The sequence below is a fragment of the Spea bombifrons genome, chromosome 7 (genome assembly GCF_027358695.1).
Source record: "Spea bombifrons isolate aSpeBom1 chromosome 7, aSpeBom1.2.pri, whole genome shotgun sequence".
NCBI classification, from domain to species: domain Eukaryota; kingdom Metazoa; phylum Chordata; class Amphibia; order Anura; family Pelobatidae; genus Spea; species Spea bombifrons.
This window is the reverse complement of record NC_071093.1, coordinates 45,284,846-45,311,889: the sequence shown is the minus strand read 5'-3', so window position 1 is coordinate 45,311,889 and position 27,044 is coordinate 45,284,846. Positions and strand designations below refer to the sequence as shown.

Genomic DNA, 27,044 nt, shown 5'->3' with positions numbered 1-27,044 from the left:
CGGCGGGGCCTGCGCTGAGTAAACCAGGCCCCAAATCCCTGCCATAATAAACACAGGAAACATAAAGACTCGATGGGATTCGAACGCAACTCGCCCCGGGCGGACTCACCGCCTGACACTGACATGGACTAATACTCAGCGGAACCCGGACCAGCAAGATGGGGAGGACGGGGGGGACCGGGAAAAAGGAGGCACCAGAGAGCCAAAAAAAATTAGAAAGTACAGGGAGTCTCATTCATGCGCAGCACCAGGGAGTCACAAACTAGAAAGTACGTGAAGTCTGCTCAACAAATAGCACCAGAGAGTCAAATAATAGAAAGTTTGTGGAGTCTGATCCATGCGCAGCACCAAGCGATGTATTATCTATCAATTATCAGAGCGATTTCCCAAAGGATCTGAATTTATTTAGTTTAGAAAACATTTCAGGAAGAAATCTCATTTTTTTCTGCCTCGTAAAACATCAAACCGCGTTAATCATCGTCTTGCTTTCCCGGGGGGGGGGGGGGGGGGTGATTGCGATCTCGGCCGCAGGCAAACATCCCCTTTTACAAGCAAAATCTTTATTTTGTGAAGGCGGCAGCGAAAGAAGTGAAAAAAATCATCGCAAAAATGCTTTTAAATGCGGCGGTAAAATGTGCTGCGAGTCAGGGGTGATTTAACTCCCAGGAGCATATTTTACTGATCTGAAGATATTCCCCATCATACCGGGGACCCTAAGATTTACCGCCATCTCACAGTGACAGGGCACATCCTGAGGGTAAAAGGGGCAGATTTCCAGGGTGATGGGGCAGATTCTCGGATTAATGGGGCAGGTTCTCTGAGGGTAAAGGGGTGGATTCTCGGTGTGAAGGGGGCAAAGTCTCAGGGTTATGGGGTGGATTTTCCGGCTAAGATGGCAGATCCTTACCCTTTCTGGCAAGTACAACACTATCCAGATCATCCCAATTAAATGTATTTGCCCTCACCAGGGGCAGGCTGTAGATGACAAGGCGGTCTCCGGCACTTTAAGGCCGCTAGCCAGGGGCTGGATTATGCGTCACGCTGCCGGAGCAGCATATCGAGTGTGTGTCGGCCAGCAGCCCGCTGGGCATTTGCCCTTTGTGCCAGATGGCCAGTCCATGCTTGACCCTCGCTGTGGATTGTGAGGCTTCTTAAGTTACTCAAACATCCCCTTGGCCCCCAGGGTATCTTTTTAGGTAGCATCTTAAATTCCAAGGACTTGGATTAAAAAGAAATTTCCCCAAAATATGCGTCTCTCCCACAGATAAGAAATACATTTTTTTACCTAAAGTTTTGAATACACATTTATAAAAAAGAGACAGATCCCTGGATCGCTTTCTTGCCATTATTTACAGAATCCATCAAAATGATGTCCCACCGAGACGGCCCTAGACCCGTTCACCGTTGACAAAGACCGTTATAAGAGCCTCTCTTACCTTCAAGCCTGGATTCTGTAACTTGTGTGCTTGCCTGGCCCGCGTCTTCTGTGCATCTCGACGTCGCTGGAGGATCTTGGCTGGGATGGACTCCAGGAGTTTCGACAGATACCTCACTCCGACGATCATTCTGTAGGCCTTGGTTAAGAGAGCGGATACCGTTTCTGGATTCTTCTTTAACCCTCCTGTTAAACTGGCTGTCCTGAGTACAGGGTACAGATGGCGGGGTATTGTAGCCTTGAATTCTAGAGGAGACCGAAGACTTTGCTTGGGATGCTGCTTCTGAGACACTTTTCGTTGAGACACCCGTGTAAGCGAGTGGCTTCGGACCGGCTGGGGCTTCTTGGAAGCACGACCTTTGGAAGGAGGCACTGTCTGTCTTATTAAACGAGTTGGCCCTTTGCATCATGGATCGGAGTCTCTCAGTTGAGGATGACATCTCTCTTTGCTTGGCTGGTTGGTCAAGATTGGAGTCTGGAAGCGATTCCTGTTGGAGTGATTGTGAGCGCATGCGAGAACCTATAAATGGGGACCTATGAGGGTTGGAATTTGTGCCACTTGGGGTTCTACTTAGGGATGTCCCTTGAAGTTGATCCTTGAACGGTACTTCGTTTTTTTCTCTATTTACTCGAGGACCTTGGCCAGGTATGGCGTTCAGGTTTACTCTCAGCTGCGTCCTTGGCAGCGGTTTGTTAATCTGTTCTGAGACAGGACCATTGGAAGACTTTACGACTGGACCTTGGAAACTAACTGGGAATTTCTGGAGAGTGGTTTGTTGCAAAGGCCCAAACAGAGGAGGCGGTGAAGAAGTGCAGTTAATGGGAGCATCAGCGGGTGGCGAGGAAGAGGATGAAGAGGAGGAGAATGAAGGCTCCCTACTGACTGACTTGCTGCTTCTAGACTGCTTATACCCTTCGGTTGGGGAACTCCAACCCTCTGATGGTGGATATCCAGCATCTGGAGAAGGGACCAGATCCGGAACATGGTCCTCGGCGATATGCAAGTCCAGAGATGGCAGAGAACTGTGGTTGTCGGCAGTCACTGGAACAAGGTGGACACCGGGCCGTTCGACCTCAGAGTGAAATACGCTGCCATGAGAAGAGAACTTCTTCAGGATGGGGCTAGAAATATTGGAAACGGTGATGCTTGAGCCTTGTTGGCCTACTGACGTTTGCGTAGGACGTATCTGGTGAAATGGTTTGGTGGCTGGTGGGCACTCTAGGCTGGAGGTGGAACTGTGAAGGCTTTCACTGTCGCTTCCAGTTGCAGAAGAAGAGAATCCAGTGGGGTTCAGTCGTGTTTGGAAAGAAGAGACCCGAGTAAGGCCTTGGTTGGAATTTCCATTGGTTTTGGCCATTTGCATGGTCCCACGGTTAAAGGACAAACTACTGGTGATTCTGGTCTTTAGAACCGGACTTTGAGCCGGGCTGCAGCTGGAACTGATACTAATACGGGACTGGTAGAGCGGCTGGTGGGACCCTGCAGACACTCGTCTCTCTCCATTGCTTGCGCGGATGGCATTGGCCGGAGCAGGGCTAAATGGAGAGTTGAGCGGAGAAGTCGGAGAAAACACAGGAGTGTCGTCGACGTCCTCCATGTCAAAAGATCTCTTCAGAGCTGCGGAATAGGAAACACACAAGAAACCGGATTAATATCTCAAACCTGGACTCCAAAATTAATTAAAATATATCATAAGTAGAACATTAACACATTGATATCACTTATAGGGGTAATTAGAAGGTGAAAGGCTATCAAGCAAGTGTCTTCCAACGGAAGGGGAGGATGGGTTGGAGAAAGAGTTTGAGGGTCCATCACAGTGGGGCTTCATAGGGATGAGGCATAGGGGGGAATAAGGAAAATGGACTTAGTCCTGTTAGCCGAAGAGAAGATGGAGCCGATAGTAGAAGGCAATAGGTTTTAGTGGGTCATCGTGGGAAGAAAGACTTAAATCAACATCAGCTTTGAAGACCTCGGTGGTCTGTTCCTTCTGAATCATTACAAAGACTATATAAGGGATTCTGACCGTGAAAGAGTAACCATGTCCCCTCTGAGTAGAAGTTCTACAAACTGTGGTCCGGTTCCCCCGTAACATCTTCTTCTAGACCATTTTGTACCCACATACTCTGGATAGACATGCCCTGTCTGATGTTTTTTGGGGGAAATTGTGACTTCTATTCTTTTTAGCGCAATATAAATCACCGAGTGCTCTCCGCCATATAACTCCATATAAGGTTTAATCATAAAGGAGCAAATCGAGCCAAAATCTTGCATAAAAACATTTTTGACACCCGCGATGTCTCTCTGTCTAAAAATGGTTAGGGAATGCGGCAGGCGGCCTCAACATTATCCCTTAACCACAGGTCACTGCGCAGACCACCAGGCTTACTTCTGCATAGGTGGGCTGGTCAGACCAAGGTCCGCCATTCTTATTTTAGAAGCCTCCCTGCAAGCTGATCACAATGTATTAGAATTTCATTGATTTATTATTTTAACATATAAACCATATAAAAAAGTAAAAAAAAAAATAATTATAAAAAAACACCAAAATCAGCAAAAACTTTGAAAAAGTTTTTGCCCAGATCTGGTGGGTTGGCTGTGACGTCCCTGTGTCCCGGCAATGAAGAGGTTAAAAAGGATGGTGCAGTATATCCCATATCCTATTGTGTGCCAGAAGGGGCCAAACCGAGAGAAATTACCCCGCAAAGTCTTCCAGACCCCTCCGGACTCAAAAGGATTAGAAAAAGACAAGAGGCATTTGAACAATCGTGCCCAAGTATGCCTGCCCCGGGGGCACCGGGACATATGGCTGCCAGGTCATCCCCCACCCCCATGTGTAGGCAGCTCAGACAGCTGGAGCGGAATTAACCCCATACCTGCCTATATCTGCCCGAGACAACAGAAAAACCCCTTGTGTATCAATATACAAAGAGATGACGTCCGTGGAATCCGTCCGGCCGCTCAGAACACTCCACGTCATTTCGCGCATGGAAATGGTAAAAAAAAAAAGTCAATATTTTATAAACGTACGTTTTAGAACCGGGGAGGAAATATGGGCTGTCCAGCTGTTGTTGAATAAACACGTCTTGGTTTAACCCCTTCACATAATTATACGGTCCCTTTAAAAACTTTACATTGATCCCATAATGCAATGCCTCCAGGATGTGGGACATATGGTCACCCCCCCCCGCTTACCCCCCCCGCTTCCATATGTGGAATGATCGCAGACCAAAAGGAAGCGTCGCGTTAGCGGTGACCCTTTTAGCCCCTATTATGTCATTTGAAGAAGGAAATGTATCCATTTAATTATAAGCCTGAAGTGCAATCACCCCGCGTATCACCCCCGAGAACCACGGGACGGGAAGGTGAGCCTCGACGGCCCTCGAAAAAAAGGGTAGGGAACGTCAAGCCGCTCAGGAAGGGCCGCTTATCGCCAGCGGACGGACAGATCTAATTATAACAGCCGTGGCCGGAGGTCCCAGCATAGGAAGCAGAGGACAGTCGTCCAACGCACGGTATGAAGGATACCAAGTAGGAATCAGAGCGCCATTTAGTCAACAAGCCTCTTCCTTCTTCCAGAAGATTGCTACTTTGTTTCTGAAGTCAAACCCCGCGGTTCTGTTACGTATCATGAGCAAAAGGCATTAGTTGGAAAGTCCCGACGCGTTTCGCGTCATAGTATCGGTACGTCAAGAATGGAAACTTGTTCGAGGTTTATAAAGTTGGTTTTGTTTTTTTTTAAACCAAAACCAGAAAGATCGGAGAGTCTTTACGCACAAATAATAATAATAAGAACGCTCTTAGCTCATCATGAGATACACGTCAGTGAGATCAATCCAAATGAATTACCCTTTAAAGTCAATCACCCCCCCCCCACAGACTTCAGAAGGATCCTACGCTACATCGTTTCTACACTTCAGTTACCCTGTAATGACAATAATTACGGTTAAAAAAAATGAAAGGAAAAATAGAATAAAAGGAATAATTGAAGTATGCGGAAAGCTTGGTGGTTCCCTGGATCGGTGTCAGACTACCGTTTACTCTTTGAGGACGATGATGGCCATAAACTGAAAAAAATATATAGCCGGTGGGACGGCTGACGATATCTAGCGAAGAACCGATCTAGATTTGCCTGAATAATGCTGGATTGAACTTAAAAGTTCCGACGGATCCCACCGCTGACACCAATGCACTGATCTCATAGGAAGGAGTGGGTGTCTCGCTGGGAAGGGTTTTTTGGCTGAAAAGTTTGTTGACATGAAATAAAACAGAGCGAGGCTCTCCATTTGCGTGGCCACGAGTGACCTCTCCCCCCTCTCCAGCTCGTTGCGCTCTCTCTTCCCATCTGTTCCCTTTGGTCTCCTGATATCATCAGTTTGTTCCTCTGAAGCCCCGTTAATTGTTTATCTGAAAAGTTCAGATCCTTCCATTGACCAAGTAAAGAAAGCCTCCTCGATTGCCCGCCAGCTGTCGTTTGTACCGGACTTTATCTTCGTGACAAAGTTATTCACTAAACATCCATAAATGCACTTATTTAGTGTTTCCGAGGTTTTACCAGAATAATGCAATAAAAATCAGAGAGTTTGGTGGAGTGGAGCTCGTCCCAAGTGACAGCGACTCCAGATAAACTGAGCTTCAGATAAGATTTGTTTGGACAGAGACCTCCTCACCCTTTTGTTCCTTGGAGTCCAAATTGTTATGCGATGCTTATTACATCCCCATTGTACAGCGCTGCGGAATATGACGGTGCTATATAAATCGATAAGCAATAAATCATTTCTGACTCCGACCACGAGAAGTGTGAAAAGCATCAAGTATCAGATTAAAGTTAGTAAAACCTCGCTCTGTTTTCTTTTTATTTACCCCAGTTGTAGTTTTTGCTGCATATCAGCCATTTGTATGATTCTCGCAATGTTATCTGATCCCCGATCTACTAAACACCCCGACTCCTTATAATACTGCCTGTGGGGAACAATAGAATGGCTCGGTCTTAATCACCCAATCGGACTCTCTGACTAATGGAAGTCTATGGAGGAACTGACTTCATTAGCATCGCCATAAAGCATCAGCTCAGTGCGGTGTTTGAGCCGGGAAAATAACCCAACATATCACATGACTGACAGCACCGGCGGCTCCAGGTCTGCAGTTTATTGGGACAAAATGAGATAAAACCGGACATTATTGTATACAGTGTGTGGGGGGGTTATATTACAGTATACAGCGCTGGGGGGTTATATTACTGTATACAGCGCTGGGGGTTATATTACTGTATACAGCGCTGGGGGTTATTACTGTATACAGCGCTGGGGGGTTATATTACTGTATACAGCGCTGGGGGTTATATTACTGTATACAGCGCTGGGGGTTATATTACTGTATACAGCGCTGGGGGTTATATTACTGTATACAGCGCTGGGGGGGTTATATTACTGTATACAGCGTGGGGGGGTTATATTACTGTATACAGCGGTGTATATTTAATGTTCAGTACCCCTATAGCTATTTAGTGCCCCCCGTTAAGGAAGATGAGTTCCCATTGTTTAGCTGTTGAAACGTGCGGACCCTGGCAGGGCCGTTAAATGATACACTGGGGGGCAAAAACAGTTACCTGACAGCGAAGAAGAGATTTGGAGACAGACGGTGAAACGTTCCCCTCTAGGGACAAGTAAAGTGCAAAAGAAAACGATCCCCATTATGCAATCAATCAACGCCGGGTCTACCTTTGGTAAAGCAGTGAGAATCCTTTTTTTTTCTGGTTACAAATCAATTTACTGATCAAACCATAAAATAAACTTCCCATTTACAGATTGCATACAGATTGCTTCCAAAGCTTTGTCTCATTGGAACAGAACCTTTAATTAATAAGGACCTGCAAACCTGGCTATTATTCGATCGAGATCTGTCTGTTACAATTCAACAAGGACAGTAAGGAGTTAATTCAATGGATAATATATGGTTAATGGGTGGCGGTGCTAGAGGTTGTCCACCCGGGACTCTGGAACCATTCGGGGGTTAATTTCGTATGATACGTGTGTTATAGGCTCATTATGGGCAAATAAAGGAGATTTTTTAATTTATTTTGGAATTTTAGGTTCTGGACCCCAAAAAAAAAAAAAAAGTCTGAAGAATTCGAGGTACGCGGAGCTTTTGTTCTGGGATGTGAAGGAATGTCCCGAAAATTCCGGAGTTGGCCGGAGATCAGAAAAACCAAAGAAGCTGGCGATGGGGAGAGCGAGGGATTCCGACGAGACCGCAGGTGACTGGGTGAGACGGTCTCGAGACAGTCGGAGAGCGAATCGAGAGGACGCCCGTCAAACAGATGATTTTATCCGGCATGAGATGATATCGCTTCACACCGTGTGATCCTCCGGGGAGCGCTCATCGCGTTGATGAATCAAAGTGATGGAATTATAAAGCGTGAATGATAATATCTCACGGCAGACGGGGGGGGGGCGAATGAATTACCAAGAACGTTCTAACCCAACGCCAGCTCCTTAGACGTCTCGTCAACCTCGGTGGACGATAAAAGGCCGGAATAAAACCTGCCAAAGCCAAGAAAACGAGGGGTCGTTCCCAAGGAGAGCGTTCGGAGACACTGAGAGGTTCAGCAAAGCCAGCCTGGTTCCAGATTCTCAGATCTTAGAACCCCCGTCAGGTTCCACCAGAAGATAGGAGGCATCTCATCAGAGCGGGGTACTTCGACCCTCTGTATTTTAATCTTTCAGCCGTGGGGCAAGAGGTTATTAAAGTTACTCTGTGACCAACTGTGCCCCCAAAAGGTCCTTTCGAGGGGCTGTAGGTCCTGCGGAGCGATTTCTGGATCACTTGCCAAACGGCGTCTCAGGAGGCTCCAGGGAGATAATAACGCTTGTGAAGGGGTTCATTCATCCGGTGCCAGATGCTGCCGAGCTGACCCCGGTCTCCGAGCCTCCGCCAACCTCATAACAGCCCGACGAATTCCAACCTTTATTGAGCTGGGTCTGGAACGTGCGCAGCTCGGCAAGGTGGAACCCGGTATTGTCCGGTACCCTGATTTCTTTGTGGACATCTAGATGCCTACTTAGGTGAGACCTCCGAGAGCTCCACTGATGACAAACCTGGGTTTTCATTAAAGCCCCCCAAAAAAATGCCAGGAGAAATGCCGAATTTTAATTTATAACGCCTCCCATGGTAGCCACATCTGGTACAACAAAAAATGGCCTCTTTAATCCAGAACCACGTTACCTAGAACCGCATTAATTGACGATTCTAGCTCCCTTTTACGGTGTAATTATTTAGGAAGGATAGGAAACAGGTATTTTCCGCACGCCGCAGCCGTGTCGGGTCGGGCTCGGAAGGCAGGCATGTCAACGCATTTCGACGTGTTCCTACAAGCCTCGGCGTTCCTACAAGCCTCGGTACTAGAGCTGTGAAGATTCCGTGATTACCTGGAATTCCACAGACCACCTCTGCCTGTCACCTCGGAAAGGATGGGGGGGGCAGAAGGAGTCAAAGGTCACCTGACCTCGGATGAGAGTTAAGGTGCTGTTAGAGAGGAGGGAGCTGGGATAGGAGACAGCTGATGGGTTAAATGACCGATTTAAAGGGACGGCGCGTCATGTGATCAGATTAACCCACGATGCAGAGACCGGGGGACATTGTACGTTAATCATTACTTTTGCCCCTACGGCATCGGGAACTGCTGTGATTTGCCCTTTGTCTGGGGACAAGTCAACTTCACGGCTGTCAGAGTTACAGACCTAACTGAACGTCTCCTGAAATAAATTCATACGTTTGGCACGGTGGGATTTTGCAGGTAAGTTAATGGGGTGGGGGTGGGGGTGGGGTGGGGGGGTATTTGGGGTATTTAGGATCCACGTCAGCCTCAGGAGCTTTAAGCGCTTCATAAATAACCAGCGACGGACGCAGCGCACGAATGAAATAATTACTGATGGAAAACACAGCGCATGAGTTATGGCTCCTAATTACGCCTCTTGGCTAATTGCGGATGAGCGGTGACCACGGTGACCACGGTGACCCCGCGCCGCTCCGCGGGGAGCCATAACTCACAACGAGGACCACGGCAGGACTGGACGTTTAGGAGACTTCGGTGCGGAGCTCGGTGTTCAAAATGAGAAATAATCAACATAATAATGATTTTATCATCTTACTCTCCTCCTCTCCTCTCCTGCCTGCCCTTCTCACTCCAACCCACAACCTTCCCTCCTCTCTCTATCTCACCGCCTGCCCTTCTCTCTTTATCCCAACTCCTGCCCTTCTCACTCCAACCCATCACCTGCCCTCTTCTCTCAATCCCACCATCTACCCTTCTCTATCCTTTCTCTTCCCCACCGCCTGCCCTTCCTTCTCTTCCCCACCGCCTGCCCTTCTTTCTCTTCCCCACCGCCTGCCCTTCTTTCTCTTCCCCACCGCCTGCCCTTCTTTCTCTTCCCCGCCAGGCCTATTGAGAAGCAGAAATCGAATCGGCTTTAACACTTTCACATACCATTCCCCCGGCACTCAAGCAGTTAACTTCCACAGGTATGTGCGCACACCTCTGCCTAAACATGCGCGGCTCTTTAGCATAACTTAACCTGGATGTAACATCAAACGGCTTGCGATGGGAACACGGATGAGCGCGGCCCTCATGGGCAGACAGGATCGTATGTTAACCCTTTAAAGGGAATCATGCGAAGCGTTCTCACAACAGCGTCTCCTCTGATGAGATGGGCAATTAATGATAAGAAAGGGAGGCAGATTAGATAAGCGGGGGAAGGGAGGAGAGGCTGGAGGGGGAGAGATAAAGGCAGGAGTCAGACGGTACAGCTGGGAGACGAATACCCCCCCCGTACAACTCCCATAACCCTCAGCCAGCCAGATCAATGCCAGTACTGTGAATGAAGGTAATGTAATGGCAGCACGGGGTTAATAAAGACAGGTAGAGCTGCTTTATCCAATGGCAAGAGCCGCTGTCCGGGCCCCGCCGTCAAATTATTGGGTCCTAAGTTAGGAACCCTTGAGGGTTTTACTTTAAGGTTACTTTAAGAAAGTTTTACTTTACTGAGAGGGCGGTGGGTAAGTGGAACAGCCTCCCGGCAGAAGTGGCTCAGGGGGCTACAAGTGCTCACCGACGTGGGTGTATTGTCTACAAATAGTATCCAGCCGGAGACTACCGTGTCGCAGGCGAGTATGAGGAAACCATCTGTTTATTGATTTAAATATTCTCTTCTGTGGGTCAAAAGAAACGTTTAATGACGGCGGAAATCGAACGCAATGAGACGGAACAAAAACAACGGCGGAAGTCAAACGTATGGGGAGGAAAAAAGCGTGAAACGCACGGGGGGGGATTAAGAGGAGCCCAGAAAAAAGTTATAAAAGGGGTAAGAAGAGGGGGAAATATCGTCCGATAGACAGCAGCTGCCCAGCGGAACTCTGACACATTCAGCACTCTCGGGTATTTCAGGGCAAGCGGCTGGAAATATTAAAGCCCAAAAAATCCGCAGCGCCTCTCGGGCCCCCCCCCTGGGCCCCCCCGGGCTCCCCCCCCCAAACACTCCTGCGAAACAGAATTATCTCCAAAAACAGAGCGGAAGCGCGGTGACAGAAGACAAACGCGCTGGGATCCCTCGCATGAAACGGAAAGAGAGATCGCAGACAGGAGATTAGAGCGTCGCCGATTCCACGCGGAATCCTGGGAGACGACCGAGTCAGAGAGAGAGAGAGTACGGGAAGCAGATCGGAGAACAGACAGCTGTCAGGGACATCGAGGAAAAGAAATCCACAGAACAATTATAATCCTTCCATACCGACACGAATCAGGAAAGAGACCCCTCAGAGACCGAGAGACCCAGGGGAGACCGAGAGACCCAGGGGAGACCGTATCTAAATCCCATTCCGGTTTGGCAGCGGGGCAGAGAACACAACCAGAAGAGACCCCCCCGCTCGCTGTCTGCAATGGGGGGGCCACCTCCAAACCAGAGGAACCCTGATCGTATCTCCTTAGTGCCCTGTATCCCACCAACGCGAACATTCCGGGGGGAGATCCCCATCACTTATATATATACATTATATCCATTATATATACAGTATATCCATTATATATATATATATACAGTATACCCATTATATAGATACAGTATATCCATTATATATATACAGTATATCCATTATATATATACATTATATCCATTATATAGATACAGTATATCCATTATATATATATACAGTATATCCATTATATAGATACAGTATATCCATTATATATATACATTATATCCATTATATAGATACAGTATATCCATTATATATATATACAGTATATCCATTATATAGATACAGTATATCCATTATATATATACATTATATCCATTATATAGATACAGTATATCCATTATATATATACATTATATCCATTATATATATATACATTATATCCATTATATATATATACAGTATATCCATTATATATATACATTATATCCATTATATTATATAGATACAGTATATCCATTATATAGATACAGTATACTCATTATATATATATATACAGTATATCCAGGCACCAAGGCAACGTCTGAATCAGGCGCCATGAAATAAAAATCCGAAGAGAATCAGATTTCTAGTAATTATTATTCAAATCGTTGGAATTGGGAGAAGAGGAAAGTGATTGTAAGAAAGGAGAAAAACCAGAGCTCGGGGACAGAAGGGGACAGCGAGGCAGAGAGAAGAAACTTCGGGGGAGAGATATAGAGAAGAAAAAGTTAAGGAGAAAAAAAAGGAGACAGAGAGAACGTTGGGGAGAATGACGAGCGGGGAAGAAACAAGAGGGGAGAGCGAGGAGATCTGAAGATTCCAGGAGGATAGAAAACGAAGACGGCCGAGGAGGGGAAGGAAACTCAGACAGAGTCCGGGAGGATTCGCCCTCCACGTGAAGACAATAGGAGGAAAATCTGACATCTTTTTCCGCCAAAATCCCTCTTTTCTGTAAAACGACTGAAATATTTTATAGTTTCAGACCCCGCCGTGTGAGACGAAGGCAGTCGCCGACCTTCTACCCCCTTCCTAAGAGGGAAAATGTTCGCAAAATCTATAACCTCGGGGCATGGAAGGGGTTAAACGCGGATAGAGAGGTCCAGATTAAATGTTAACCCCCTCGGCTGTCACTCACACATCCCCCCCATGTCTGATGCCTGGTGGGTGTCAACAGGTCGAGTCCGGGGCACCAAGCGGAATCCTGTCTAATCCTGCCCCTGAGCACAGACTTTCACATGCCCCTGCCCCCCCCCGCCGCCCCCCAGGGGGGTAGAGTCCAGTCCTGCCCTGAGCTCCCAGAAGCCTCAGCTGATGACACCTATTCAAGTATGCCAAGCATCCATATTTAGGGGGCAGATCCCCCTCCTCCGAGTATCCAGTGGGGCATTACTTAGATAATTGCCCCTGCATGCCTATCTGGGGATAATTGTTTAGAATCCTGGAGCTAAATGTGAAAGAAGAGCCCAGAGGATGAAGGGGCCGCACGGGACGGGGGAGGGGGTCACATCGCATTAATGACTTAGGCCTATGGACACATCATTATAAATTGTATTAGCCTCTACCACCTCTGCTGGGAGGCTGTTCCACGTATCTAGTACCACCCTCTCTTCCTTGTGTGAAACGGAATGAGTTAATATCCACTATCCAGCAAACTACAACTCCCATCAGGCAGACCAGGCCTCTGGATTCAGACCAATGGCTTTTCAGAGGCTCACCTGTGCTCAAGCAGACAGATTCTTAAAAGCAAGCCTGGCAGGTTAACCAGACAGACGGGCTTTAGGTCTCACCCATAGGTGATGTACCCCTCGGGAGGCGTTCTGCTCCCCACGGCCCTGCAGGAGGCATTTATTAATGCCCTTTAGTGCCCTTAATTAAAGGGCCGGTATCACCAACCTGCTGTTAGCGCATTTCCGCTCTAAAAGAAGCCTCTTCTAAAGAGTTAACAACATTAACCCCGGGAAACCCGGCATTCGCAGGAATATAGGGCCCCGTTAACCCTAACTTCACCGTTTATGCCGTATATTGGGGTATAGAAGTCATACCCCCCCTCTCATGGCAATCAGCCAGCCGTGGACAAGCTGAGCATGATGGGAGTAGGAGTTTACAGTAGCTGGCGAGCTGCCCATTGGCTACCGGTGGACCGGAAATGATGGTAAAATAGTGAAAAAAACCATAAATTAGTTATTCCGGGACCCCGTAAAGGCGCGCTCACTGAGCCCGGCAGGGAAGGGGTTACTGGCAGTAATTACTAGGGCAGGAAAGCATTCTTTCCGTGTCCAGCATCAGGTTACACCTGCGGATTTACCTGCCCTCCCCTCCCCCTCCGCAGAGCCGCGGACACCTCGGATTCAGAAATGCCTAGTGTCTCTACTCAGCTTGGCCAGTCCCTCTTTGGTCCCCAAATCCCTGATGCCCCTCTCTTATCCCCTGAAGCCCCTTTCTCCTCTCTTTTCCCTCCCCATGACGCCCCGATGCCCCTCTCTCCTCCCCTGATGCCCCTCTCTCCCCCCCTGATGCCCCCTCTTTTCTAGGAGGTGAGAATGTTTGCTGGGTATGAGGGGATCGCAGGGTTCTACTGCCCTAGAAGCCCCGATAATGTGTATAGAGACAGCAGGGAAGGGGTTAATAATGGAAACGGGGTAAATAAACCCGTTATTCTTCTATCGGCCGCCGCGTCGGATTCTCTGTTTTCCGTAAATCCTCTTTAATCTCGGATAAGTTTTGTGTAAAGTCGGGAAATGTCGCTGGATAAAGGATTAGGAGCGTCTTAACGTGGGAATTAAGTCCGTGTCCGAGGAGGTCCGGCCCCCGCTTACCCGGCCCCTGCGCAGAACGCGCCCCGCATTATGGGGAGGAAAAAACATTGCGGGCTGCCAATGTCTCCTTCTCAGATCAGGGAGATGTAATGAAAGGAAGTTTTACTTTACTGAGAGGGTGGTAGATAAGTGGAGCAGCCTCCCAGCAGAAGTGGTAGCGGATCATACAGTGAGGGAATTTAAACACGCATGGGATAGGCGACTAGAAGGGGGCTGGATGGGGCTAAGGATATGTATATATTAAAGGTTACTTGAGAACAGGTGAGTGAACGTCTACTGCATTGAATGCCTAACTCCCGCCTTTGCTTGAGAACAGGTGGGCGAGACGAGGGGGTTTTGAGGGATTTTTCACCGCTGGCTACGGAAACGGGGAGGAAATTGTTAAAACTGCTTGTTTTCCGCCAACATTCCAGGTAAGAAGCGAGCGTGGAAAATGCGAAAGCCACGGGGGGGAAAAAGTCCCTTTCTCCACCCAAATCAATGCAGAGCGGTCGCCGCCGGAAACGGGCTGCCTTAGCGACGGGACAAGTGGGATCTTGCGCTGGAGGAAGCGCATGTCCGGGGCTGTCACTCAGCCTCCCTGTGGGCGATCGCGCATGGTCACCGCCGGGGCTCTCCCGCTCTCGCCTACGGACCGTCAGCGAAACGCGTCGGGTCGCTGCGTGCGGAAAACCCAGAGATGAGATCCCTGCAGGAGGGGGGGGGCTGCCGGTTTATTTTTTATAGAAAAATACATTTTTAGAGATAATTTGGGTCAAAGGAAAATCTGTAACCGAGTCCCGAGCGAAACGCGTCGCCGGGGGCAACACCCAGAAATGAGATGGTTAAACGTGTAGAGATAATATGAGCGGGGGGGGGTAGATTGGAAAACGGGGGGGGATTCCTTCATAATAACAAAATCTCTGAATTTCAGCCAAAAAAAGAAAAATACAGCAAAAAAAATAATGTCAGAGCTTTAGAAATTGTAATAATTTAAGCAAAAACTGAGCAAAATGATTAAATGTTAAAGTATTTCCTTTTTTTTAGTTTGTTTATAAGGATAATTTGGGGCAAAATGTAAATAATGAAGTTAATGGAATTGTTATTTTTTTCGGGTCTCCGCTGCGTGGAAAGCGTTGGCCGCGCGGTGCGGGGAATTAACCGTTTGATGGCTGCATTTAGCACCACTTTACAAACCTCACCTATTACGCCCCCGCCCTGTGATTGACAGGAGGGCGGGAAACGCAAACAACACCCCCCCCCCCGCTTTACCGAAACGCGGCGGCTCCTTCACAGGGGTAAATCGTCTGATCCCCCGACGGGGCGCATGCACGCTTTCTGGGGGGGGTCCGTCCCAACGAGGGGAGACAAGGGGATTCATTTCTCAAGAGCCCCCCCCGTGGTGCAATAAGCAGGAATGTTGTAATGGTTTCCAAGGCAACTGCTCCACTTTGATTAAAAATGGGGCAATTTGTCTTTTTTTTTACCATTTATTGAGAATTTTCCTAGAACTGAAGGAACGATTTATCTATAAATATAATCTATATCTTCATACACGATATGCAAAGAATATTAAGGGTTAATACTTGGGTCAAGATACCTCCAAAGTGTCCCTGTTTAGTCCTCCCAGTCCCTGCGCCCCAAAAAAGAATTGTGGGCAAACATCAAAAAGTTTACGAAGCCCCCAAATCCTGTCGGCTCTCTGGCTGAGGAATCATAACTCCCATCACTGAGCCGGTAACGAGTAGATTCGTGGCTGCCCGGCGGATCTCATGCATCACCGGACTGCTGGCTCAGAGTGATGGGAGTGGAAAGCAGCAGAAGAAACCCATAAATGCGCTTTTACCCATAATTCCTGCGCAGCCTCTGGCCGGGTGCTGAGGGCAGGGGGATGGGGACGGGGTTTTGATGTATGCATAGGCAGGGGCCCCTTATTGACCGGCTAAGATGAAAGCAACAAAGGCTCCGGCGCTCAGCCCATAGGCGCTCCCACGGCAAACATCTCCGACTCCAATCACTGCATTACCACCAGCGCCGGGCGGCGGCACAGATCCGAATAGAGGGGGTGTTATAAAGGGGTAACGCGGGGTCCATTTGTTTTATTCAGGGGCCGCTCACAGGTTCAGTGCCCCCCAGCACAGATACCCCGTTATCTTGTAAGTGGCCCCTGAATAAAAGTGAATGGACCCCGCGTTACGCATTTTCAGGGCCCACCGGCCCCCCACCTCGCGGCCGAGGTCATCATCATTAACATTCTTTATTTATTAAGCGCCAACATATTCCGCGGTGATGTACAAAACATGCCAGAGATACGTTTACCCCGACAGATACCGGGAGCTGAGGACCCGGCCCGTGAGCTGACAATCTAACCTTACTGTGCGTTCATACGCAGCTCCGGCTTCTGAGGGCCCCACTCGCGACAGGTAAAGATTAACCGAGTGGACACTCTGTCTGTCCAATTGCCTCTTCTGCTGAGCTGCCGTTCCACGTATCTACCACTCTCCCCTCAGCAGGCGCTGAGCCTTAGGATACGTCACGGCCATTATTAGATTGTAAGCTCTGTCACCGGCACGCTTTGCCCCCAGGAGGGCTTCATTAATGTCATTAGGGCACTTTTGGTGGTCTTTACAGGGGCCGACCCCTCCGCAGGTCGCTGCCCTCCCCACACTGCAGCCGCAGGACCACCAAGCCCTTTCATATTCAGGTAGTGGATGCTGTGAGCCACACAGGGAGGGCTGTTAGTCGGTCTCAGTCGGGGCGGGGGGGGCGGTATGATACCCCCCATCCCACTGATATTTCGATCCAGGGGGCATAAAAAGACGTATTTGGGAAGATCGGGGGGTCCGGGAAATGCGTCTCCCTTCACCAGTCAATTATTATCGATCGATTCGTATAGCGCCTTCATATTCCGCAGCGCTGTACAAAGTAACTGACGCTTTCACGTGAAGATATGGGGAGGAATAAACGACGCATCGCTTGGGGGGTCAGAATCCCAGGAGTCCGGCCCGAGATCCAGCCGACACTTAAGGAAAACCATGCGCCTCCATATTAACCCTTCGCTGCCCAAAGCAGAAACGTACTTATACACGGTACCCGGCGCAGGCTCTGCTTTGTTGCAGTAAAGAGTGGTTCAGAGCTATAAAAGAATATTGGGGGGGGCAACTTTAACCCTACGAGAGCCAACGGACGGAGGACCACAGCACTTAGCCTAGATTAAGCTGCGATATGTCGTGTGACGTGCAAAGAGTTAAATCTGCCGTGGGATAGCGATAGGGGGTGATGGGGATATGATAGAGGAAAGAGGTAAAGAGCGAAGAAAGGAGACAGAGAGAGGAAAGGAGGGAGAGAGAGAGAGAGAGAGAGAGAGAGGGGTAAGATGACTCAGAGCTTCGCCTTCCGAAAGCTATCGGATCTAAGGGGTATTTATCAAGTCTGGGGGCCCCAGCGCGTGAAGGGTTAATGGGGGGTGAATGGTGAATGGAAAGTTTGATGGAGGGGTATGACCGTCTCGGTCTAAGGGGTGACTTATAATGAGTGGAGGGGGTAGAACACAAGGTATGGACGCCCCCCCCGCTTACCTTCGAAGTCGGAGAGGATCCCCTCCAGGTGGTCGTTGACCGACAGTCCGGACATCCTGGCCGCCTCGCTCCGCTCGCTTCCACGGCCGACCCAGGGAACTCGCGGGGGTCCCTCCACTTCCACAGGCTTTGGTGAGGGGTAACGGGGGAAGGGGGTCTCTGAATAAATGAAGTCGCTCCCCCCAGGAAAAACAACTACAAAAAAAATACAAAAAAGCTAAAAAGTCTCTTAATGCGGCGAGCGGCGAGAGGAGGGAGAGAGACCTCGGTGCTTAAAGCTCCAACTCGGAATGAGAAGCAGAGGGAGGCAGCGGTGGGGATGAGATGAGATCCCTCCTACCCCGGGACACGGATCACTTTCAGAAACTACCTCCCCTCCCCGCCAAATACCTCTCAGGAATCCCCACTCTCCCTCTCCCCCTCTCTCCCTCTCTCTCTCTTTCTCTCTTTCTCTCTCCCCCCTTCTCTCTCCCCCCTTCTCTCTCCCCCCTTCTCTCTCCCCCCTTCTCTCTCCCCCCTTCTCTCTCCCCCCTTCTCTCACTTATTTGATCTGCACATCTGGAAGTAGGGAGGGGATGAGGAGGGGGTTATATTACCCAGATTCTGGGGCTGTACAACTTAACCCTTTGACCGCCAGAGCGATGCACTACTCCCCATCCAGCACGCCGTTAACACATTCCCTGCCGGGGGGGGGGTTGGATCATCCCATAAATAAAATGGGAAATATTTCCGGCCAATCACAGAGTCCGTGGATTTGTTTCATTGATTGTAACGCGGACAGGAGGCGGATCCCTGAGCTGTTACTTTGTATCGATGGAACGTTACATGATGTCATCGTGGCCTCTCTGCTACATTGTGTCACTTGTGATTAACTAGTTGTGTGACTCGTGCCCCTCGCGCCCCTCGCCCCCCCCGTGCCCCTCGCCCCCCCCCCCCGTATGAACAGTTATTCTTTTGTGTTATTTTGACGCAGAAAGTTGCCCCGCGTCACGCGGAAGAACAACGCCGGCTTCTGTCCCGAGCGGCTGCGATGTAACTTAGTGTTACGCTCACACCGAGTGGATTCAGGAGCCGTATGTCTATCCCATGCATGTTTAATCCCTCACTGTATTACCCTCTACCACCTCTGCTGGGAGGCTGTTCCACTTATCAACTGCCCTACCAGTGAAAGTAAAACTTCCTTACAGTTTTTAAAGTTCCACTTATCACACATCCATGTTCCAGGGCCAGGTAAATAAGGAATTCCCGGACCCAGAGAGTGATTGTGACTCTCCGAGGGTCTCCCGGCCGGTGGGCTCCTATCAATCAGAGAGATAAGAGCCATTTGTGATCTGATAGCCCAGCTGGGGGATGAAGGTTTTGTCCCCATTTGCTGTTTGCCCCGGAGTCTGTACGATCTGATACCCCCCCCCCCGCGCTGGATCTGTATTAGCCCCCTGGTGGGGGTGGGGGCAATTAGACAGGAGATATTTTATCACTCATGATGGGATGGTAGAATGGTCTCCACTAGTAAAAGGCCAAATATATCTCCCCAATGTGTCCGGCGGGGCCAGGCGAGGCCTCATTAGTCTCTAGCACAGAGGTGTCAATGGCCCCTGGGAGGCAGCATCTGTCTCGGCGTCTGTTAGCACCGGGGTGTTACTCCGGGGGCCATAATCTTCACACCATGCAGGTTTATTGAGGTCTCCTTGGACAGAATTCACATTCAATGGCAAACGCTCACAAAGACAACAGAACCCGCCGGCAGATCGGCCCCATCCGGCCCCCGTCTACTCGCCCGTTTCTCCTGCTGTAAAGACTCAAACCTTAATCAGTCGTTGGTCTTGTCTTAGATTCAGGAGCCGTATGTCTATCCCGCGCATGTTTAATCCTCTCACTGTATTACCCTCTACCACCTCTGCTGGGAGGCTGTTCCACTTATCTACCACCCTCTTGGCGATGTAAAATCTGTACACGGTTATGTTACCCTGTGACCTGATATCATCGCTTTCACTGGTCTTTTGGCCGTAGCTGCCGTTGATGTCGGAGGCAGGTGCTGCGCAGGACAATCTGAGCTTTGTCTGAATCGGCTCCGGATATAATTACAGAAGGGGGGGGGCAGTGAAATAACGCGGTGTGTAATATCTGGCCGGCCTCGCGGTCACCGGCCGGCTCGCTGCCCCTTACCGGGGCAACAACGGCTGATCAGAGATCTTTTGGGGGAAAAAATTCTCCGGCCTTAAAGACTCAAACCTTAATCAGTCGTTGGTCTCGTCTTAGATTCAGAAGCCGTATGTCTATCCCATGCATGTTTAATACCCTCACTGTATTACCCTCTACCACCTCTACTGGGAGGCTGTTCCACTTACCTACCACCCTCTCAGTAAAGTAAATCTTCCTTCCATTCTCTTTTAGAATCTCCCGCTTCCGTTGTCGCGTCGTCTCCTTGTTTTTCCAACTGTTTCCTGCTCAGAATTACGAACAACGGGGCAGCTAAAAAAACAACAATTCTGCCGTATTTAAAGGGACAGTAACCCTTAAAATCTTACATTTTAGTAAAATAGTTTTTACATCGATATTATTATTATTATTATTATTATTATTATGTATGGATTTCTATAGCGCCAACACATTCCGCAGCGCTGTACAAAGTGCAAACAGGACATGGCAACATTACGGCCGACGATAACAGCTCACAGTTTATTGAGTTTATTTTTAACCCGATTTTAAGGAAATTACCACCAAAAAAAACTCATAATATCCTGAAAGCCATCAACTAAGCGTAAATCAAAATAATGGGCAGAGACCCCCTTTTAAAGTGACGGGACGCCGCGAACTGAAGAAAACATCAGAAACGGGGATTGTGCTAATAAATAAAAAGTAATAATAATAATAATAATAATGATAATAATAATAATAATTGTGTATTAGGAACGTATTGGGATGTTAACTCTTTTGAGACGTCATGGGCAGAGACCCCCTCCCCAATTCTAGATTAGGGTCCTTCTTCTGCCTCCTTGTTGTACGGCGATATAAGATGCGCTGCCCCTTTAATTACTATTATTATTAATATTATTATTATTATTATTATTATTATTAATATTATTATTTTTATATATATAAGATAAAACAATTCCCGCGGCAGTTCTTAGAGTCCGTACATTCAAAGAGTCCGACAGAACCAGAACCCACTGACTACGACGACCCGACGAGCCGAGGGTCCGGCCCACAAGATTCCCAACACCTTTACGGTTTATTATAATTGAAATTATTTAGGGGAATTAGGGGTTTTTGGGGACAGGAAACTTATGAATTTTGAGCCATTTTAAATATCACAGAGCGGATCAATAAAACGCGTCGGCGCGGAACGAGTTGTCGGAATGTCTGCGATCCAAAAGAGCTACAGCGGCGCCATCTGCTGGTCAGATTTATTATGGCGCCTGTGAGCACAAAACTATTACAAATCATAGATAGTGGAGAGCGGAACAGAATTAAAACCCAAAATATAATAAGACACAAAATATTAACAAAATATCAGTAAATGTAATGTGCTGCACTACCCCCTGCTGGTGGGATTGAGTATTACATGCAGCGGCACAAAACTTTCCTAAATGTTTCTCATGGCTACTGTTGCATTCGACGTTACATCAGGGCCGGCCGAAGACTTAACGCCGCCTGGGGCGAAGTTTAAAACGCCGTCCCCCCCGGGGGGGGCATTTTAAACTTCGCCGACGCCATAAACCCCCCCGGTACTTACCTTTAAACAGTTCTGCGGCGAGTCTCCCTGCTCTGCCACGGTGCCGGCTTGTAATGCTGAGCGCCGGAAATTGACGTCACTTCCGGCGCTCTGCATTACAAGCCGGCACCGAGACTGAACAGGGAGACTCGCCGCAGAGGAGAGAGAGAGAGGGGCGCCGAGCGGGTAAGCGAAAACCACTCGGTGCCCCTCTCTCTCCTCCGCTTCAAAAAAAAAAAAAAAAAAAAGTGCTTGGGGCGGCAAAGTGCCGCCCCTTCTAAAGTGCCGCCTGGGGCAATTGCCCCAGTCTGCCCCATTATAGGGCCGGCCCTGCGTTACATTATATTTATATAGCACCAGCAGATTCCGTAGCGCAGCGTAGATTTTAAAGCCGTGACACCCGGAAGAAGCAGCCCAGGGGATCGCGGCAGGAAAATCTCCCTCTACCCTTTAAGACGCCATAACCCAGGAGACATTTTAAAAGCATCATTTTCTGTCCGTTAAGCTCTACGGTGACCGCAGGATTCACAGCTTCTCGGGCAAAAAATGGAGGTCGGAGAACATTTCTCCCGCTGTAACGACTCAAACCTTAATCAGTCGTTGGTCTCGTCTTAGATTCAGGAGCCGTATGTCTATCCCATGCATGTTTAATACCCTCACTGTGTTACCCTCTACCACCTCTGCTGGGAGGCTGAGAGATATGGTTGGAGAGAGACATTAAAATACAGGTGGGAATAAACCTTAGAACAAAAGACCAGAGGGTCAGAGGTTGAGATGGAATGGAAGAGGTGGTAGATAAGTGGAACAGCCTACCAGCAGAGGTGGTAGAGGGTAATACAGTGATGGTATTAAACATGCATGGGATAGACATACGGCTCCTGAATCTAAGATGAGACCAACGACTGATTAAGGTTTGAGTCTTTACAGCAGGAGAAACGGGCGACTAGACGGGGGCCGGATGGGGCCGATCTGCCGGAAGATGCTATGATTCTATTGGTGTCTGTGTTTTTGTTTATTTTAATGTTGTTATGGTTACTGTATCGTTACAACGCTATGGTATCTGCTGGCGCGATAATTCATTATCTTAAATCTGGAGTTCCCTGCTGGAGTAACCCGGGAGCTCCGCTCTTTAAATAAAAACTAAAAAAACCTTGAAATCTACTGAAATACGTCAAAAAGGAAACCAACGCAAACAAAAGAAAACGTCATTTCCACGAAATAAAAGGCATCTCCGTAGCGACCTCGTCAAGGTTTCCGGCGATCCGTTCCTCGCGTAACAGCTTCCATTTCAGCAAATAATCGGCTGTAATTTCAGGTAAATTTAGAAAACTACAGAGACGCAGGCACTAAAACCACGCAAATAAACGGAAAAAAATATGAAAGAAATAAAAATCAGCATCTTTTGGTAACCGTTTCACAGCCTGATAACGGGAATTCAAAAACACAGATTGAAAAGATCATTTTTTCTGGATTAGCTTTTTAAGAGCTGCGCAACTTGCTGGCGCTATATAAATAAAAGATAATAATAATAAATAATAATAATAAATAATAATCCAAATAATAATAATAATAATAATCCAAATAATAATAATACAAATAATAATAATAATAATAAAAAGAGTAATTTTCACGCCCCAAATCAGAAGGTTTGAAAATGTCTTGGACGTTTAGACACAATGTAACAACATCATGTGAAAAATGACATCATGTTTATTAAAATGACCTGTCTGCCTGTCTGTCTGCCTGTCTGCCTGTCTGCCTGTCTGCCTGTCTGTCTGTCTGTCTGTCTGTCTGCCTGTTCCGTCTGCCTGTCTGTCCGTCTGTCTGCCTGTCTACCTGCATTGATGGGAGTTGCAGTCCAGACCAGGCGGGATGCCCCATGGTGGACTCTTGTATTCAGCCTGTGGTGATACTGCCCTCTAGTGGACACATCTAGAAGACATCCTCAGAAGACATGTAATTGATCGCTTGTCTTGGTTACCAAGTAACATTTATTTCCGTTACGTTTTATCGTCGGTAAATCTGGGGGGAAATCAGGATTATAGTCAGAAATACCGTATGTAAAACACACGAACGACCGAATTAATGAATCACAAATAGCGACAGGGAGGAAGCGATGCGTCTCTTTGGTTAGAATCCAACAAAAAGAGGACTTGGAGCTTTTTAGTTAAGATTATTTCATCCATTTTTTTTCCGTGATATCCGGGAGCCAATGACGCTCCTTCATTTGGAGTTTACACCCGTTAACAATTTCAGTAATGATCTCAGTTTCCCCGGCTATTCGTCTTTGACTTCCGTAAAGATGCGATTAACCCTTCGGGATGTATTTTCTACGGGATTTTGTACCGTCCCGAAATAATCATCAGCCTCTAAAACTAGAAGGTAAGAGGTTTAGATGTAATGAGTGAAGTTTTACTTTACTGAGAAGGTGGTAGATAAGTGGAGCAGCCTCCCTGCTGAAGCCACCTCGCCGTTTCTATAGCGCCTGTTTGTAAGGGATGATAATGACAGGTTCGGCGCTGTACAGTGATACTGAGTACGCCTCTTACCCCGCAGGAGCCGAGCTCCGTGCCGGAGACCCCGTCCTCTGTCTTTCCCCTTCTCCACCTCCTGACTCCTAACTCTCCCCATCAGTGATCCTCAGCCCTCCTTTCTCCCAATCCCTGTCCTCTCCCCGTCCTTCCTGAGTCTCTCCGGTTTTGCTCTCCCCCCCATCCAGTGTCTGTGATGTTGTATTGGGGGTGGAGGGGGGGTCTCTCCGCTGCTTGGCAGGGAGAGGAGGAGCGGATGTACAGAGTACGAGGTAAGACGGGTTGGATTCAGAGGCATTCAGAGCCGGTTTGGTGGCCAGAAGCAGACATCTGGAGGGAGCTCTCTCTCCGCATCCTAACGAGAGACCACCGAGACCTCAACCTCTCTCTATTGGAGACAAGGAGAAGATGCTTTAAGGTTATCACAAGTTCTGGGATACAGATCCTGGAGACTTCCGTGTCCTTAGAAGCCTTCAACATCTACCTGCTCATCGTCACCCGCGTAAGGGGGCACCAGGACGCCCGGACCCGACACCCCGGAGAGAAGGTATTTAACATGAAATCCGCCGACAGTCACATCACTTTATTTCCATAATTCCTACAAGAGAGAGAGAGAGAGAGAGAGAGAAGAAAGATACAATGTAATTAATGGAATGTAGAGCGCTCGGTGTGCGAGGAGAGAAGAGAGAGGGGGACGGGAGAGACGTTTAAATACACAAAGGGGTTTTATAAAGTACAGGAAGGAATTTATTTAAAGGAGGAGAAAAATTACAACAAGAGACTGGAATCTAACACTAGAGGATCAGAGACTGAGATGGAATGGAAGAGGGTGGTAGATAAGTGGAACAGCCTCCCGACAGAAGTGGTAGAGGGTAATACAGTGGATTTAGACGGTAGATGGATAGACGGTGGGGATCCCTTTAATGTCTCTTAAAGCAATCATCTAAGTTAGTTTTGAAGTTTCCTTTGAGACCTGACATTTTATCTGATAGATCTGATAGACCCCCCTCTCTGGGCGGTGGATTCCGCACCTTTACTGCCCTCACTGTTCTCGCCTCTCGTTCTTTGTACGTTTCTGTTAATAAACGGGTCGCCGGGGAGGTATTTATATCGGCCCCGCACATATTTATACACCCATTGTACAGCGCTGCGGAATACGATGGCGCTATATAAAATAATAATTTATACGGCGTTATGATATCCCGTCAGATGCCGATTCTCCGGAGTATTTAGATGCAGCTTTTTCACTCTATAAGATCTTCCGATCCCCTAATTCATTTTGTGGCCCCCCCTTTGCACCTTTTTCCAAAATATGCTTTTTAAGGACCGGTGCCCAGAATCGCTTATTGAGGGGGCGTCTCACTGCTGATGCCCCGCGATGCCCCCTTATACTGCTGACTGGCATTGTGCGCCGCTGCTAATGACACAGGGGATTCTGATACCGACCGGCATGTAAAAGGTTAATGAGATTGCCAGGCGGGTGCCGGTGTGGGGGCTGCTCTCACAGGGGAACGCACGGTGATGGAGGGGCTGGCTTTGCCCCCATTGTATTATTGCTAATTATTGTTACATTATTCTGTGATTGGTCGGATCGGTTCGCTTAGCAAGTCTCTCCCCACCTGCGCACCGCTTACAATCTAGAGGATGTTGGACATTTCACTCGACTTGATTACTCTTAGTGAATTGACCGATCCAACGCGTATCACCCCGAGGATAGTAGGACTTGTAGTCATCCAGAAAACTCAAATCATTTAAAATTTCCCAATTTTACTCAAACTGCCTTTTTCCCCCCCGTTCGGTTTTTCTGTTTCTTTGCTGTATTGGTAATCAGCGCCTTTATATTCTGAACCCGCGTTTTAATGACATTTTGTCTCCCCAAAGTGGTGAAAAATACCGCCGGGTGACGAACGGCACAAAAGCTTCATTATTAGAGTTTATTGAAAATTCCGCTTTCTGCATTCTGAGCACACGCGGCGCGGCGGGGGGCGAACACGCTACTTATAACACCCGTGTCATCGCGCGTGAAACATCACAAAAGGGCCTTTACATTTAACCATTTCCAGCCTTCTAGGTACCCCAAAGCGGCAGATACCCCGGTAGCTTTACACATAGATTTTTACGGAAGGGGGAAAAAAATCCGCCGACAGGAGGAGGTGGTAATTTATTGAAAACGCTCAACTTTTAACTCCCGTCTGCGGATTTTACGAGACGTGTGTTCTAAGAAATGTTTTATCATCGCTCCTGCCGGAGGCACCAGAAATTTGGCGATTTGTACGACGACACAAAAACGAGGCCAGACCCCCCCACAAAGCAAATGAAAAAGAGGCAAAAAGCTCAAATTCGTGGATCCTTTCACCCACGCTCACTCTCTCACTCACTCTCATTCTCGCTCACTCTCACATACCTGTTTCTCTACCTTATCTGCTGACCCCTTGAATGAGAGTGTGAGAGAATGAGTGTGAGTGAGTGAATGTGGGCACCAGGCAACTAAGTTCATTCCCGAATCAAATATGCCCCCCCCGAATTTTTGGCTGGGAAATCATCCGAATCCTTTCTCGGCCCTTTTGCAGACGTCTCGTACCTACTTCAGGCCAAACTTCTCTGAAAGTATTAAATTCATCTGCAAAAACAATGGCATTTGGTTGTGGATTCAGTATCTTTACTGCTCTCACTGTAAGAATAGCCCCTTCCTCTAGACAATGCTGGATCTCCATGTATGTTCCCTATACATGTGTTCACGTCGAGCCCATAGGGTCACGCGGTTCTGATCACGTGACCCCTGTAAGGGGGTATGTTATGGAAAGATAGTATGCTACATGAATGGCCCAACAGTCATAGGAATATTCAAATATTTCTCATATGTGATAAAAACGTCACCCTGATATTTAAAAACGCACAACAGAGCCCAAATCCCATCTTTTGTTACTAAAATCTGTCATCAAATAGCGCTGTATGGAGAAGCTGTGATGTCATCTTAAGTT

The 27,044-nt window shown here is 48.0% G+C and overlaps 1 protein-coding gene across 1 annotated transcript in view; it reads right to left on the bottom strand.

Annotated features, from left to right (window-relative positions):
- The window catches only part of SEPTIN12 (septin 12), a 41,254-nt gene extending 23,317 nt beyond the window's left edge, over positions 1-17,937 (bottom strand). Inside the window, exons 1-2 of the mRNA XM_053470955.1 lie at positions 17,818-17,937; positions 1,437-3,053 (exon numbers count right to left, since the gene is read on the bottom strand). Coding sequence (XP_053326930.1) covers positions 1,437-3,053; positions 17,818-17,872 — 1,672 coding nt within the window. The 5' untranslated portion in view covers positions 17,873-17,937. The remainder of the gene's footprint in view (positions 1-1,436; positions 3,054-17,817) is intronic.
- Positions 17,938-27,044: the final 9,107 nt, after the last annotated feature.